Here is a 15,662-nt window from a genome sequence, read left to right as displayed (position 1 = left end):
CTTTATTGATACAAATGAATAATACAGTAAGAACCCGTATGGAAACAAGAACAATGTACAAAATTCTATAACGGCAGAGCTGAATACAGCACCTTAATTGATGATAATTGATGAAGTTAGGGAAAGTGCAGTGCGAAACAACATTGTTGTGTGATTTTCCTACTGCTCGCCAGTATCGATGTATTTGGAAATGTCAAAACTGAGCACTCGACTAACAAGGCAGTTGTTCTCCTGGAACACAAAGAAAGGCAAGGTTAGAAAGGCGTAAGACGCAAAAGTATCTGGGGAACTAGGACAGGTTAACGTAACTTACAATGTCTGGGTAGATGCCAATCAGACTGTCCGCTCTGCTATAAAACTCTTCCTTTAGTGAGATGACAATGATCTGGGCACGCTGAGTTGCATACTCGCGGATGAAACTGGCAACCTGTTGGTGAAGATGACGGAAGAAAACAAGACTTTAATCACGACCCAAGTGAAAATATACCCAAATATTGGTTGCCGACCAAGTGCCTGTTGATCTGTTCGCCAACCTCGATACCATCGGTCATCTGCTAAGTAAATATCGACCAGCTTCGTCCATCCGGAGCAAGATGTAAACCTAGTAATTCATTTTGTTGGGCGATCCGACTGAGAACCTTTTGTGGCCTGGCAACATCGGCCCGCTTGTGTTTACAGATAACGGACCAGGACACATTACAGACGTGTCCGTCTTATGCTTCAATCGATCGTTCCAACTGAAGTTATTATGAATTTCTAAGTCTCTTCCAGTTATCTAGCTCTCTCCGCTGCTGAACCCAGTCGAGTGACATAATTAAACACCCACTCCCGAACGACAGCTTTCATAGGTCTCTCGCCTTCAAGTCGTTTGCCGTGAGCACTCGTTCATCGATGCATATGCAACCATACGCTTGCCATCCGGCAGCTATATTGCTAACGCACCCAGTGTTCAGTGGCGAATTGAACAACTGGAGTAATAGGTCCTTCTCGTTTGGCATCATAGATGAGTGAGCCTGGCTTTACATGGCATATGATCTCAAACTATAGAGCACCGTTGGACAGTATGGGTAAAGGCTAAAACCTGGAATTGAACGGTTAACTGAAGCACACAGTAGGCATGTTCCAACACATTTTCAAGGTTTTCTATCTGGAGCACATAGGCGTCGGGAAGTAAAAAGGCCCCAGTAAACCGGACCAGAAACTTGCACTCAACTCAGTGCGCATGTCAACTGAGAGAGGCATAAACACATGTTCCGACGAACATTGTAGCCTTCCGCATATCAAATTGCATTAGAACAACTGAACAACTGGTGACCCGTCTACCGGTTTAGTTGAGCTGACATTGAAACGTATGTCATTATGTTACTCAATCTCTACATAAACTATAAACGCGGACGGGCACTTCCGAGTGACTGGCAGATCTCATGAAAGTGGTCACGACCTCAATAAATCGCAAAAATTTAGTCCATATACTGTTTGTGCACAACCAAGTTTTGGAGTTCTGACACACAGATGCTTCATTTTATGGGAGGATCGAGGTTTGTGTGAGATCCTACTGTCGTCTGTCCTCAAAACGAAACAATCTACTGCGAGACAAGTGCCTCTAATGTTGAAAAACATGGCTGAAGTTCGAACGAAGGGGGTGCTGGATAGGAAGCGGCTGAACATTCAGGATAAGGGTTAGAGCAACGCCAAATCGACTACTGGGACACGATTCCGGTACCATCTTTGGGGAATACTGAGAAGGTTCAGTGAAAGCAATGGCTCCAAAACAGCCCAGTTGCCAATGGCGATAATGCCCATATTAGACGTACAAACCTAAGCTTGAGTGCGAGTGTCGGATAAGCCAGCAGGATGCCCATGGAAAAAGATATCGTCTGACTTAAAGTTATATTCATTTGCTACCGTCTAAGGGGAGTGAAAAGACAATGGAGATGATGGCACCAACCTTGCCAATGTTCGTGTTATCTAAGGCTGCGTCAATTTCGTCCAGGACAAAGAACGGGGAAGGATTGTACCGATGCATAGCGAACAGAAGGGCAAGAGCTGCAATTGTTTTCTCTCCACCAGACAAACTGTCCATTTGTTGAAATCGTTTTCCGGGAGCAACGCATTGGAACTGGATTTCCTCCAAATAGGGTTCCTCTGCATTCGTAGGAAGTAGACTAGCCTGAGCAGGCAGAAATAAACAGGATGATTGGCACGAATATGAGATAAACAAAACGTGCAAACACGAAAATCCTCAGGGTGTTTGAAAAGTTAATGGGCTTAGGATCAGTAGATAGCGGAACCATGGCAGCGGGATAGGGAAATCGAGCATAATGAGCATTCAGTCAGCTGACGAAAATGTCACAAAAACGTAAATATACGCATTTTACGCCGTACATCTTCAGAGAGTAAGGTTATTTTGACTCCAAATTATTTACAAATAACAGACACCGTTTCCGGCACTTGATTGAAAGAGGAAGCATATTAATACTAAAATCACATATAAGCGTGTAGATTGACGGAAAAGAATGGAAGCGACTATAGAAAGCCTCAGGATACCAGTTCGGCCAAATTCCAAGCTTATGGTTCACACGACTATATCTCTTTATTTGATTCCAGATACCGTAAAACATGATAAGCGATTACTAATTACATATAGGCTGTTTTTGAAGCTGCGCGGGAAGTGGCAGTGAATCCATTTGGTGACATAGTCCTACTACGATTTGGCATCTTGCCCACACTCGGTTCACGCCTGATAGCTGGATCATACGTGTGATTCCAGGCATATACCTGAATATGGTAGAGATACCAACTCGACATAATGCTTCAACAAGCGGGAGAAACCATAACTGATGAAAATATGCATGATCATGTTGAAGAAAACCGAAAGGATAAAACAGCAATCCAACAATCGGGGCAAAGTGAACGACAATATGGACTCCTAAGAGCAAATACGACGCTGGATACATATAACCGACAACCACGGAACCCTGTTACCTTTCTGGCCGGATATGGACATGTAGGCGTTGAAATCAGCCCCAGAACAGAAGTTAAATTATGTTGCAGAGACTACTGGAATCACATGTCCACGAAATTTCACACATCATGAAACTGGCTTGTATCCTCTCAGAACAAGATGGAGCTAGAGATGAAACATAAGAATATTCAGGGTAAGCTATCACTAAGCGCTTTAGTTTCTCCATTTCCTAAAGAACTGGTTACGAACTTGTGATGAAAGGGTATCAGTGAAAACGAAAGTGCCTTGGACCATGGGAGCACTGAAAGAGACTGAGAACACCCATATGGCCTTGGAGTTAGTGAACAACTGGGACGGTAAGGTACCACAGTAAAATGCACAAACCTGAGCACCCGGATTTCGCGACAGACTTTTGTAAATGGGATCAATATTGTCGGTGATGGAGAGGAAGCAATTCATGAAAGCATTGTAACGCAACCGCCTAACACGTTCAAATCTGGCTTTGGCGCGCTTTGCCCTTCGCCGTGTGTCCTCGAACTCTGCCTCAGTGGAACGCAGGCGTTCTTCCACACTGCCGAGCTTGTCACCAGCTCGCAGATTCGGAGCTTGGATGCGAGAAAGATTGTTCAACATGGAATCGACTTGATTTTGCAATTCTTCAGCCCTAGTAAAACAAATGAAGTGCATTCGTATCTCGTATTTGTTGTGGCGCATATCAATAAGCAGATAAAACATCAGGAGTTTTAGCACTGATAGCGACACAATTCAGAATTCTGTCATATTCAGCTAGATTATTACATATGAAGCGACTTATACGCAGCTCGTTCCTTAGAGTACTCAACTACCGAAGAAACAACATGTATGTATGCGAGTATGATGGAAAATACAACGCTGTAACATAATGGGGGGAACCTTGAACAACTTACTTGCGCGAGATATCCTTATCATCAGACAGTTGTCTTAGCGGTTTCTCCAACCGCTTGAAGTCTATTGGAAGACGGGCCTCGAGTTCGTAAATTCGAGCCATCTCTTCGCTACTCGGATCCAAGCTTTCCGGGTCTGCAGATAACTGACTTTCTAATTCAGCGATTGGGCTGGCTCCTGGTTTGAGCGGAATTTCTAGGTCCTCCATCTGTGAGATAATATGGCAAAATCAGAAATCGCCTAACTTACCTTAGCGGACTGTAACAACGAATGTCTCTCCGCCCTTCTTGATTCAAGGCGAGCCTCAGACTGATTAAGCTCCTTTTGCTGTTTCTGTATGTCTCGCTGTTTAGCGACCAAGCGCCGTTTGACTTCGGACAATTCCATATCCAATTCTTCAGCTCGAAGCTTCAGATCACCTAGCCGAGACTCAAGCTCGGTTTTTCGACGTTCTTCCTGTTCCATTTCTTCTTTGACCTTCTTTTCTTGCTTCTTGCATTTGTCCATCTCAATTTTCTCTGCAGCAACGGTTTCCTCCCAACGTTTTACAGCACCTGGATTAGAGTAGGCAAACAACAGATGGACAGTGATGACTGACCATATAGTAAAACTTTGACCAGTAACTTTCGAATCAGAAATTGATGGAGGAAAGGTTCGCAAACCGGATCACGGGAATCACAATCAGCTCAAGTCGTGCGTTATACCCACCAGGCATCTCCTATAGGTCCCATATGCAGCCTCCGTTATTGATCAATAAAACATGCTCTCTCTTAGGATTTACTGGCTTCATTACGTACACTCGAAATAAGCGGCATGTACGACCACATGCTCTTTCATCCAAATTGATCTGTGTGGATAAGACTGGCACGAAAGAGAAGTCCCGGATAACAGAAATGATAGTAGAATACATATTGAAACTAATAACCATGAGCCTTTTGAAAAATTTTCCCAAGATCGCTGGCAACAATAAACACCTGGCAAACCTACGATAAGATGTCATTAGATAAGTCTACTTTGAGGAGTTAAAAGTATCCGATACGCGTAACAGCCTCAAACGCCCAAATGGCATTACTCAGAAATGAGGACAGATAAACTGAAAAAAGAGCCTGTATATAATAAACTGGTGTTGAATAACACACCTTCCGTATCCCGTGATCGTTCATAATCAAGCTGGTTGTTTATCCGTTGTAACTGATTCGTGAACTCCAGGCGTTTCCGATCGCGTTCACGAGCAACGCGTAATTCTCGGTCCTCATATTGCCTAGAACCAAAGAACAACAAAAACACGAGATTAATTCCCTCTCCCTCGTCTAAAGCAAGAGCATTCCCATTACATACATACAACATGCGATTTTGTGGAAAACAGTGACACTCGACAAAAGTCGGTAAACCTCCACTGAAGACTCAAGTGCGAAGTAGGAATGATTCACATACTGCTCTGTACTGTTCATCAGCTTTGTCTACATTGATGTAAGTTCATCCAGCTTCACCGTTTGTCAGGAAACACCAGAAGTTGCACAAGAGGGACAGTTGCTCCAGTGTCGACGGCATTTCTCCGTGATTAAGGACTAACATACAGTACAGTACAGTGATCGAAAGACGAAGCTGTGCAATTGGACTACCAAATAGTCAACAAGAAAAACTCACCAAAGGCGGTGGGTAGTCTGCACAGAGTACGTTCTTTCTGACAACCTCGTCTGTAACGAGCCCGTTAATAATGTGTTGAAAAGCATCGTTTGTTTGACTCAGTCTAATTTTTTCCACATATTGACGAAGTGAACCTTCCGTTAACTGAAACGAAGATCTCACAGCTCATACACTCAACTATCCGGTGTCCTGACAGATGAAGAAGCACCCACAGTGTAGATATTAAGGGGAAAGTGGATGGAATTATTCTCTACTCTAAGTAAAAGGAAAGTTACGTGAAATCCACATGCTACACGATTTCACCCAGAAAACCGAAGAGAGTTTCGTGACCCACGCGATACTGATCAGGTATTCCACCAGAAGCGAAACACCCGCAGCTGATCGTGTTCTTACATTTGGAGATGAAACACGGTAGTCACCCACATAGGTGCGACCAAAAATGATTTGACTGTCGTGGACAATGATCACGATCATTCCATATGAGCGGTAAATATTGTGGAATACTGGCATCTCGCAGCAGATAATTCTTATTCCAGGGGAAATGCGGTGTGTTTAGAAACCAATACACGCTACTGGTTAGGAGCTCAACCTCCAGTCTGGAATTATATCAAGTACATATTTAAAGAAACAGTGCACCCTGAAATGTACTACGGACAGTGAACGGCATTTATTACTCAGATGCCAAATCATACATAAGTCGGAAAGTGAGTTGTACATCACAATGAGAGGGGGCGCGTGTCGGAAAAAAATTGACCACGAAGTACAGGGAGTCAATTCAAGTACCACATGTAGGTCACATGAGAGGCGCGACATGAAGGGCTATTGGAAAAAGAGATTACGACAACGTGATCCGGAATGAAATGTTCAACCACCATTGAGCACCGAAGGGATGTAGCCGACCTACCGGTTATGCCAGCTTGTCCTGTAACGAAACTAACTAACTTCATTAATCAGTGTAGGTCCCATGGAGAATATTCGGCCTGAATGCAATAACTCTATGCCCTAATTTGGCAAATCTGCCTGCACTTGAAATTTGCAGCGTCGACACAAGCCAAAGAATCTTGCCTGATTTAGTCAATCGTTCCGAGCCGGTTGTTCAACTGTTGCCGATCACACCTTACCATACTCCATCCAATGCTAACGCCCGAAGCTGTGCGTGACACGATTTCTACGTTGTCAATAATTAAGGTGTTATTTTCGTTTAAACAATTTACACACTGGTTATAACGCGCAATGCACCAGAATGACTATCAAAGAAACCCACCTAATATTGTCCACCCCAATTTGCACGCAAAAGTCATGAAAAACAGTATCCTCCACGGTATCCATCTTTGCTTTTTCCGCGTTGACTGAAATTTGCAGTTCCTGCATCTTGGTTTGACATCGGGCAAGGCGTTCCTGTAAGAATAATAAAAGATGGACAGAACCCAGATGAAAACACGGTCAGGCGAACAATTAACTTTTACCGCAGAACACTGAAGTCAAGTGAGATGTATTGCAGGCAGCCACGTTGTGGTCGGTGCGGATTAACAACCACTGCTGATAGGGTGCCCTACTGTACGCAAATAGGCAGTTAACCGATGGTAACATCTGGATGTCTGTGTTGGAATTCGAAGACTATTACTGACTACTAGCGTTATGGGACCGATTCATGGAAGGTCCGCAGCAATCCCGAAATGCCAGGTGATACGCACTTTCAAATTACGGTCCTCGGAGCAAACCAAAGCAGGACCACCAAACCTGAACTTCCCAATTTAGGGTATTGTGAACTTTCTCGGATGATTCACAGGCAATAGTCGGTGTGCAGGACATGGATGAGAGGATTAATTTAGCAACAAGCTTATCCCTTGTATCTCCAAAAGGCCCGTAAAAATTCGCGGTGACATTACGGTTTAACATTGAATCTGGTGGCAACACGTCCTCCATTCACTTCACAGTTGATTTTAGTTACATTTGGAGTCACGTAATTTCGCTTCATTCTTGTTACAATTCCTTTAGGATAGGGCATTTTCTCACGAGCAGAAATGTCTTTCGTAATGTACAAATTGATTAGGAAATTCTGACGCAGCGATGCCATCTAATCTTTCGGCTTTGTGATAACGATGTTTTCTCAGTTTAGTACTCGGTGCGTATTGATGAAGTTCTACGGATTCTCCCTCGAAACCGACCTGGGGGGTAAGCATCTGCCAAGGCATTCTTCGAGAAACACTTACACCCAATCAGTTTCGCGAACAAGTCGTCTGAGATGCACAGGATACTGATACTCCAGTGCAGAATGGAGACCGGTAAAGAAGTCTGCAGATAACCGGGTGATCTCGTTAGCCTTCTTCACCAATACGATCTATGCTGCATGAGGTCTTCTAGTGAACGCTTCGGAAAATGGGTTTGTTCGAGGGCACCTCAAGGTGTTGCGTGCGTGACGTTGTGAATATAATCAAACCTCATCGGTCCAATCCAGCCTCATGACACCAATATGGAGGCATGATGTCAGGTAGCACGTGGCTTGTGCAGTCCAACCATTGAAAGTTATGCAGCAGTCCACCTCGCCAGTCAATTTCAGCTTACCGCCAGAAGCATTACGGGCCCAATGTTCAGTCGCTTTCACGTGCAACTTACCAATTCGTCTTCACGTCCGTTCACCAAGCAGCGTGATGTCTAAGCCCGTATCAAGCTGCAAACGAGCAGGAATGTTGCTGCTACTATCAGTCACAAACTTCGATGAACAAGTAAAATCAACTTTGAATGTCGCCGTTACCGAGTTAGACCGCGATTTGTGAGCTGCACTTTGGTGTTGGTGGCTGTGGCATATGAGATCGATACAAGTCTTTTGTGGCCACAACGATTGCACCTGGAACATTTATGATGCTTAAACCGGCAATAACGACCGAAATGCTAATACCTTGTGGGAAGCTTGCTCTGTTTTCGATCGGGCTTGTCATCGGATTTTTTTGGGACTTTGGGGTTGATTGTGTGTACACAGCTGCTTGAGATAGCAAGCGACTGACGGATCACGGACCTATCGTGCTTCGGATTGATGATGGTGGTAAGGTTCCGTTACAAGCCGTACTGTTCCTGCCCTAGGACTGAAGAAACATCATATTCGCAAATTCAATATGCCCTATGGTGACTATTCCTGTGGAGCTATCGTTTCCGACTGATCCCGTCGGTGATGGCTGTAGAAGATAGGTGCAAAGAATCAACCACCCAAATGCGCTACAACGCTATTAACCGAAAAGCTCACGTAGGCCACCAACCGATGGCATACACAGTTAAGCAGATGGAAAGTCCACGCATGGCCATGTCTAATGCAAACCCTTCCTAAACTGTCCGATCTTTTCTTGCTCTATGAAACCGCTCATACTTCCAAAATGTGATTTTGATGCTAACCAATACAGTTCCAAAACGTGATTCATGTGGTCGATCCAAGTCGGATTACACTGTGTTCCCTCGGCTTTTCACGTAACCCTACCTTTCTCGTAATGTAGCGGGAAAACAAGATGGTGTAGAAAAATGTAGCTACTAATTTAGTTGCACTAGATAGTAGTCTGTAGAACAAGGCCTAGGACGGATATGTTGACAACCCTCACAAACCCTCACGAACCTTTGCTGTCCCGAAATCATCACAACCATTGGCATGCCACCCATATTGACATTTCTGAATGCAACTGCTTTCGTTTACCGATTTCCACGGTTGCCGCCTACCGATAGCTCACTGTACCAGTTTTCAACCGTCGATCATGTCGCGTCTGTTGTTGCCACAGGCTGCTCGTAAATCCAACGGGCCGAATACTTCAAAAGGGCGTAAGTGTGATTAAGCCCACCAGTTCAGCTGAGCAGTAGAACGAGTCAGGATTCTTAATTAAATGAACTCATTACCAATATTTTCTTGTAGGGTACAAAATACAGCTATTGCACATTTGGTGAGTGGGCATGGCATCAGACTACACCTGTCTGCCATCTCGCAATCACAGGAGCTCAAATGACGTAGAATGCGATAGGACGAGAAAGGTCACAGTAGGTTGGCTAGAAATAATCGACTGAAGCACCTATTACAGTTATTCTGGTGTGCACCAGAACCCGTAGCGCGAAAATGCACATCCTCTCGTAAAACAAGGTAGCATTTAGCCACCAGTGGGTTGTCAGGTAGAGTTAGCAGACAGGCAACGACTCAAAACCGCACACGAATGCCCAGTTCATCTCCACAAGCAAACTAACAGTGATGTCTTGTATATAGTTTTGACTGACAGTACAGGTTGCAATACGAAGAACAGGATAGACTACAAGAACCACATGCCTATCGGCCACTAGGTTTGGAATAAACGAACATAATCTACATCACAATAAATCTAGACGAACGGCTCAACATCCAGAGCTATGGTGGTAATAAATTACGGTGGAGCCGCATGCCACTACTTCGAAGAACATATATGGTGAAAATAGGACGATTGGTACTAGTGAATCAAACGCTCACCTCGACTTCCTCAAGCTCTCGGGCAATTTGAGTCATTTCTTCTTCGTTCGTGCTTAACAATTTTTCCTCCTGTAAAAATATATTGACATTCATTTAGTATAGTAACAACACGGATACATATACCTGATTCACATAACAAGAGCAGTGATGGTCAAATACACATGGACGGTTACAGTAATCATGACTGCGCTTAGTGATAATACGGCCTCATTGGAAACCATGAGTCGATCGACGTTCCTCGGAATTAAATGCCGTTCGCCTGGGTCAAAAAAAATGACTAACAAACAGAATCTGACAACACACTAGTGTATATGCTTCTTCTGTAGGCATAATCCACCCACAAAGTCACAGTTAAGGCAAATTCGGTTGAACATCGTCATAAAAGAGTGATTTCATTTGGATCTTATGGGAGCACCAACTCCACATACAAATTGCCTTTATCAGCCATGAAGGCATGCTTGTTCTTTACATTCTCGTTGTTTGCTCAAAATCGTAGCCCAGAACAGGGTCAAACGTCATAGGATTCACAATTTACTGAATATACTGTACCTTACGGGATTATTATGCAGCCAAGTCAGTTTACATAAGAAGCAAGTCTTACGGTGCTATCCTTGTCCTTCAGTGTATACTTCAGGCGAGTATCGAGCCCCTTAATCTGCGACTGAATTGTACGCAGCTCCGCTTCTTTGCGTTTTCGCTTCAGCTGCTCCTTCAGTTCCGCTTGTAAGGCGTCCCGTTTAGCGACAAGGGTGCTAATTTGCTTCTCATCCCATCGACGTGCACGTGCCTTTAAGTCACTGTTTGAGACAAAAGAAAAAAGAGGCATATCCCTCAAGGGTCACGATAACGGCCGTATTCCATGAGTGGATTACGAATGACAGTTAGTTATTTAAAGCGGAATCAGTCATCTAAGGCTTTGAATCGTTGTGCACCACAGTGACAGTCTGTGTGCACGATAAATATGACCAAAATATTCGTGTGATGAGTTCTCCTGATTTTCATCTGCGCACTAAACTACTAATCGACTAAGGCCATAGCTACTGGTTGAGATTAGTAGATCAAACCCAATCAACACTCTCAGATTGGGCACGCACAGAACTGGATCACCTGGCACCATCTCCGCTCACAGTGGGTTGCATGTTAGTTGTGCACCCCAAGGAGGCCTGCGGCTGATTTTTTCTGAACTTGACTGAGATCGAAGACTTTAGGCTCATCAGCTTGGTCCCAATGAGACTGGCAAACAAAAACTCATCTACTCCTGAGTATCCAGGTTGCTTCAATCTCTTGCAAAGCCAAAGTACTAGAGATTCAAATGTCAAAGCTCCGTTAAATGAGGAACTCAGATTCACTTATAGGACAGAATAGTAGTGGTTGATGTTGTTCTGTTGTAGTTCCCCGATGAAAAGAACACCCCTTTTTGAAGAGGACGATGAAACCTGTTGATATTGACTGCGACCCACAGACCTCATGTTCAGAGAACTCAAGTTCAGCTGACTTTGTGTTCGTTCTATGAGTTGATTGCTGGCTAAAAGATTATGACAGTCGGTAAAGCACCAAGAAAATTGATACAATCAGCTCACCAATAATCATCATCACCATCGACAGCATGACATCAGTGTTCAACACCGATGCTTCACTGCCGTGCTTCACTCACCAATAAGCAAAACTACGATGGATCAAGATTAGTTGTCTCGCTGGTATTTTGCACACTGTGTTAATTCGCTTTAAGTTATTCATTTGCCTTCGGAATGCTAACATCATGTACGCGAACTATGGTTGAAGAAACTTTTGTGGTTCTCCAGGGAGTATGTTTCGGCAGAAAAGTAAAAGGTGAATTATCACTCATTCTGTACAAAATGGACAAGTGGCAATAGAGACTAGGGTAGTGATCCGTCCCATGACATGCAGCAAATGCCTGAAAAACTTTGGCCTAGCGTACGGTGAATTTACACTCCATGTACTCAGTACCTGAGGAAGATATCCAGCCGAATCAATGTTCACGACTTACAGTCACCAGTGTCCTCGAGAATGTCCGGTTCGCTTTTCCCACTTCATACATGAACTCACCTACCGTTAGACTAGAATATAACAATCATGATTTCATGCTCCCCTCCATCAACAGAGAAGGATAGCAACACTACCAGTGCTACCTAATTAATTATAAATCCTAACACGTTCCTTTGCCGAACAGGACTGATTAACTTTCATATTTAGAGTGGGCGTTATGTGTCATGTGCAGTTTGCTTTCTCTAACTTCCTGAGATGCCCATTGCCCAGCTCTTTGCACACCTTGATATACACAGACAGATAGTAACCTTACTCCATACATCACCAGATCAGTCTTCTTTTATCGATCGACGGGCATTAGTTAATACCGGATAAGTGGAGAACTTCTATTACAGCATTCCATTACAGCAGTACAGAAAAACGTGTTTGGATTTATAGATTGTAAAAATACAGCGAATCATAACAGACATTTGAAATCCAACGCTTCGGAGGCAAAGGGCTCTAGTTACCAAGGGATACTAATCTAGACCTGGCAACATGAGCAAAAGATTCAGCAAGGTGGTAGGTCAATCACGTGGAGCGTCAACCATAACATTAACATGGTTAACTATAATCAGTTCAATCATCCGAGACTACACAGAATGTCTGAAGAGGTATTTTGCTTTGAAATGAGTTTCTCACCACAAATTGTAGAGGTTTAAAAAAACCTTCCAGTCTCGCCGTACACCATCTACGGCGCGAATAAAGGACTCCCACGAAATATAGAGGTCTATAAAGAAACCACCAGGACCCATCTGCTTTACAAAACTCCACTCTGATCAAAAGATTCGATCAGTAATCAGACATTTCACTACCGCTGTCTTCGTGTTTTTTGGAAGCTGGCCCGGAAACCGGTACCCAGATTTCTCCGATCTCTGACCACTGATGTTTCAATACTATTGATGGGACCAGTGGATTTGCAATGATATGATCAGGAAACAAGTATACGGTGAATTAGACGGTACTTTACCCAATAATTGCACCCAATACTGGATCATACATTATGCATGCCGAAAACAGTATTGTTTTCGGAATGGCGCCAACCTTGAGATGGGCAGAGTATGAGGTAGCAAAAGGCAACTGAAGATCCTCCGAAACGTCAGGGTGCCCTTGGTGCTGTTTACCTTTAAAGATGGGGTCCATGTGACCCCTTTTGTGTTTGATTGGAGATACCGAACGATATGGCGACTAACCGATGTCAGTGGCATTCAAGCAATCAGTTTTTGTCAAGGCTGTCTGATTGAGTATTGTAGGTGTAGACATCTCGGGCGTTTGTTGTGGGCCATTCATAAGTTCTCCTCATCGCCCCACTTTTCTTCTTCCACCGTTTTATGGTGGCTGGGTGACAGATTCTGGTGTTTTGCTGAGCACGTGATGAGTTCCCTGAGCAACATCACAAGCATACTTAGAGAAGCGTGAAGTTCCACGAAGACCAAACCGAACAGGAGGAAGCAACCGACAAATTATTTTCTGTTACTGATGAACGAACACAAAGAATACAATCGAACGAAGTGGTAATGTGAGTGAATATTAGAAGATTGTGTGCATTCATTGGTACTGGCGGCTGTTGATCTGTTCGATGACTGAGACCCCATGAAGCAAACTCGCAAAGCGAATTTGGAGAGAATGCAAATGTGGTTGACGGCCGGAAGGAAGCGGAATTATGAGAATTTTGATACGAACCAGCCGTGAAATGCCATCAAAATCAATCCTAGAAAGCTGGGAATATGGGTTGATCCTACAACTGTGTCACGCCTATTCCTTATCCTCCAGCGTCTTAAGCCGGTCGACCAAAACAATATTCTTTCAAATCCCAGGTATGATGGGACGTATCATCTGCTGCCCGAAAATCGTTCATTTCCATCTGACAGTGATGGAGGTGTGGCAAGAAACACGAAAACTCAAACACTTCTGTCATAAACATTGTGCACAGCTATTCAAAAACTGAATTACATATCCCAGAGGTATATGAGTTACAACTCAACCCAACAAGCTAACGTACCTTGCACCACCGGATATGACACCAGAACGTTGAAATAGAGTACCTTCCAGTGACACCGTCTATATAAAAAGACAGAAAGTATCGTAGTTTATTAGCCCAAAGTAACGTATATGATTGAAAGATACCACGAAAAGTAAGCATCGCTCAATTCTCCCGCGGCCACTTCAATTCACGACTTTTCTCCACTATTAGACTCATGAAAGCAGGTCTGATGGTTGCTTTGGTAAGTAGTATAGCGATAGCGATCAGAATAGAAGTCGGCAAACAACTAGAAGCTGTGTAACATTAGCGTCAAGACGACACATTAATCACGAGGTTATAGTGCGGACCTTCGGCAAAGCGCACGCGTGCGACAGAAAACAGCCTGAACAGCATAGCAGCACAAGCAAATAAAAAACTGCCCACCGGTGGCCTAACAGCGCGGCAGCATCCACAAGTCGAGAAAGGACTTTAAAAATGTACCAGAAGTACAGCGCAATAATACAGGACGGTTGGAAGAAACTGGTGATACACTCTAGGACCACACAAACTCAGTCGCCACGGCCTCGCCGCTAGCAGGTGAGAGGGGAATATCTTCTGTCATTAGTAAACAAACCCACTCTACAGGAACGTTTCTCGATAATAAAAAAACACTTAAGGAAGAAAACAGGCGAAACGAAAAGTAAAAAGAACACCTCTATAGTATGGTATAGTATAGTATAGTATAGTATAGTATAGTATAGTATAGTATAGTATAGTATAGTATAGTATAGTATAGTATAGTATAGTACAGTATATAGTATAGTATAGTATAGTATATTCTGTGAAATTCGCCCCCCAACATCTCAGCTGCACTTATTAATGAAATTCAGCTCATGATGGCCTGAGAACCGATGTACTTTATCTGTTCGCGAAGATGAGGAGAAAAAAAGGATTGCCCTAACATCTGGATGTGTAGAAAAAGGTTTGGATACCTCAATCTACTAGTTCATGAGCACCCACACCCCAAGCACATATGGTCAAAAATATTAACGCAATGCTTCATCCAGAATACCAGATAATCTTAGAGCGACTTTATTTCACCCATCAGGTAGGTTAGGGTAAGCTCAGTTTCGGGGTAAATGAGCTTCAAATCAACATCCCTTGTCCTGTTTGGACCGGAATCACTCCAACCAATGCTGGAGGTTTCCAGCTTGGATCCCATACAAGAAGCTACTTGGGTCACACAGGTAACTATTTCCACCACGTGTCCTGCAATCAAAGATCATGGAGATCGCGATCGGTTGCATGTATATTTGTTCGAAGAAAAGGCTCAACATATTCAGACAAATGCCCAATGGTTGATCCACACTTCTGCCGGACAGGAAATATTACAACATGCGAAGCCAAACGAGTAGACCCAACGTGATGTCTACACTAACACAAAACCCTGCACGACATAGAGATAAGAATTAAACACACAGCATAACGGGCGAGGATGAAGGAAAATTGACCGCTTTTGGAAAAATCCATAAGTACACAAGGAACCTGGTAGGACGCCAAACACCTAAACTACCACGGACAAACGCCACAACATACTAAACAAACAAAAGCAATCCCATGTCAATGCAGAAATGTCGCTCACACAT

At 43.7% G+C, this 15,662-nt stretch overlaps 2 protein-coding genes across 2 annotated transcripts; one reads left to right on the top strand and one right to left on the bottom strand.

The window, feature by feature from the left end:
- On the bottom strand, positions 1-14,211 carry T265_04030 (hypothetical protein; the record flags this gene model as incomplete). The annotated part of the gene is made up of 11 exons (XM_009168665.1): positions 1-231; positions 314-427; positions 1,949-2,170; positions 3,350-3,629; positions 3,892-4,097; positions 4,139-4,443; positions 5,029-5,150; positions 6,801-6,934; positions 10,008-10,076; positions 10,609-10,804; positions 14,056-14,211. The coding sequence occupies 9 exons, from the start codon at positions 10,041-10,043 to the stop codon at positions 160-162; spliced, it is 1,491 nt and encodes a 496-aa protein (XP_009166929.1).
- Positions 14,212-15,155: 944 nt separating this feature from the next.
- On the top strand, positions 15,156-15,431 carry T265_04029 (hypothetical protein; the record flags this gene model as incomplete). Its single annotated transcript, XM_009168664.1, has 1 exon — positions 15,156-15,431. A coding segment is annotated over one exon (276 nt), but the record flags the coding sequence as incomplete, so codon positions are not given.
- Positions 15,432-15,662: the final 231 nt, after the last annotated feature.

Source organism: Opisthorchis viverrini, assembly GCF_000715545.1.
Source record: "Opisthorchis viverrini unplaced genomic scaffold opera_v5_63, whole genome shotgun sequence".
NCBI lineage: Eukaryota > Metazoa > Platyhelminthes > Trematoda > Opisthorchiida > Opisthorchiidae > Opisthorchis > Opisthorchis viverrini.
The sequence above is the reverse complement of the archived record's forward strand: the minus strand, read 5'-3'. Positions and strand labels throughout refer to the sequence as shown.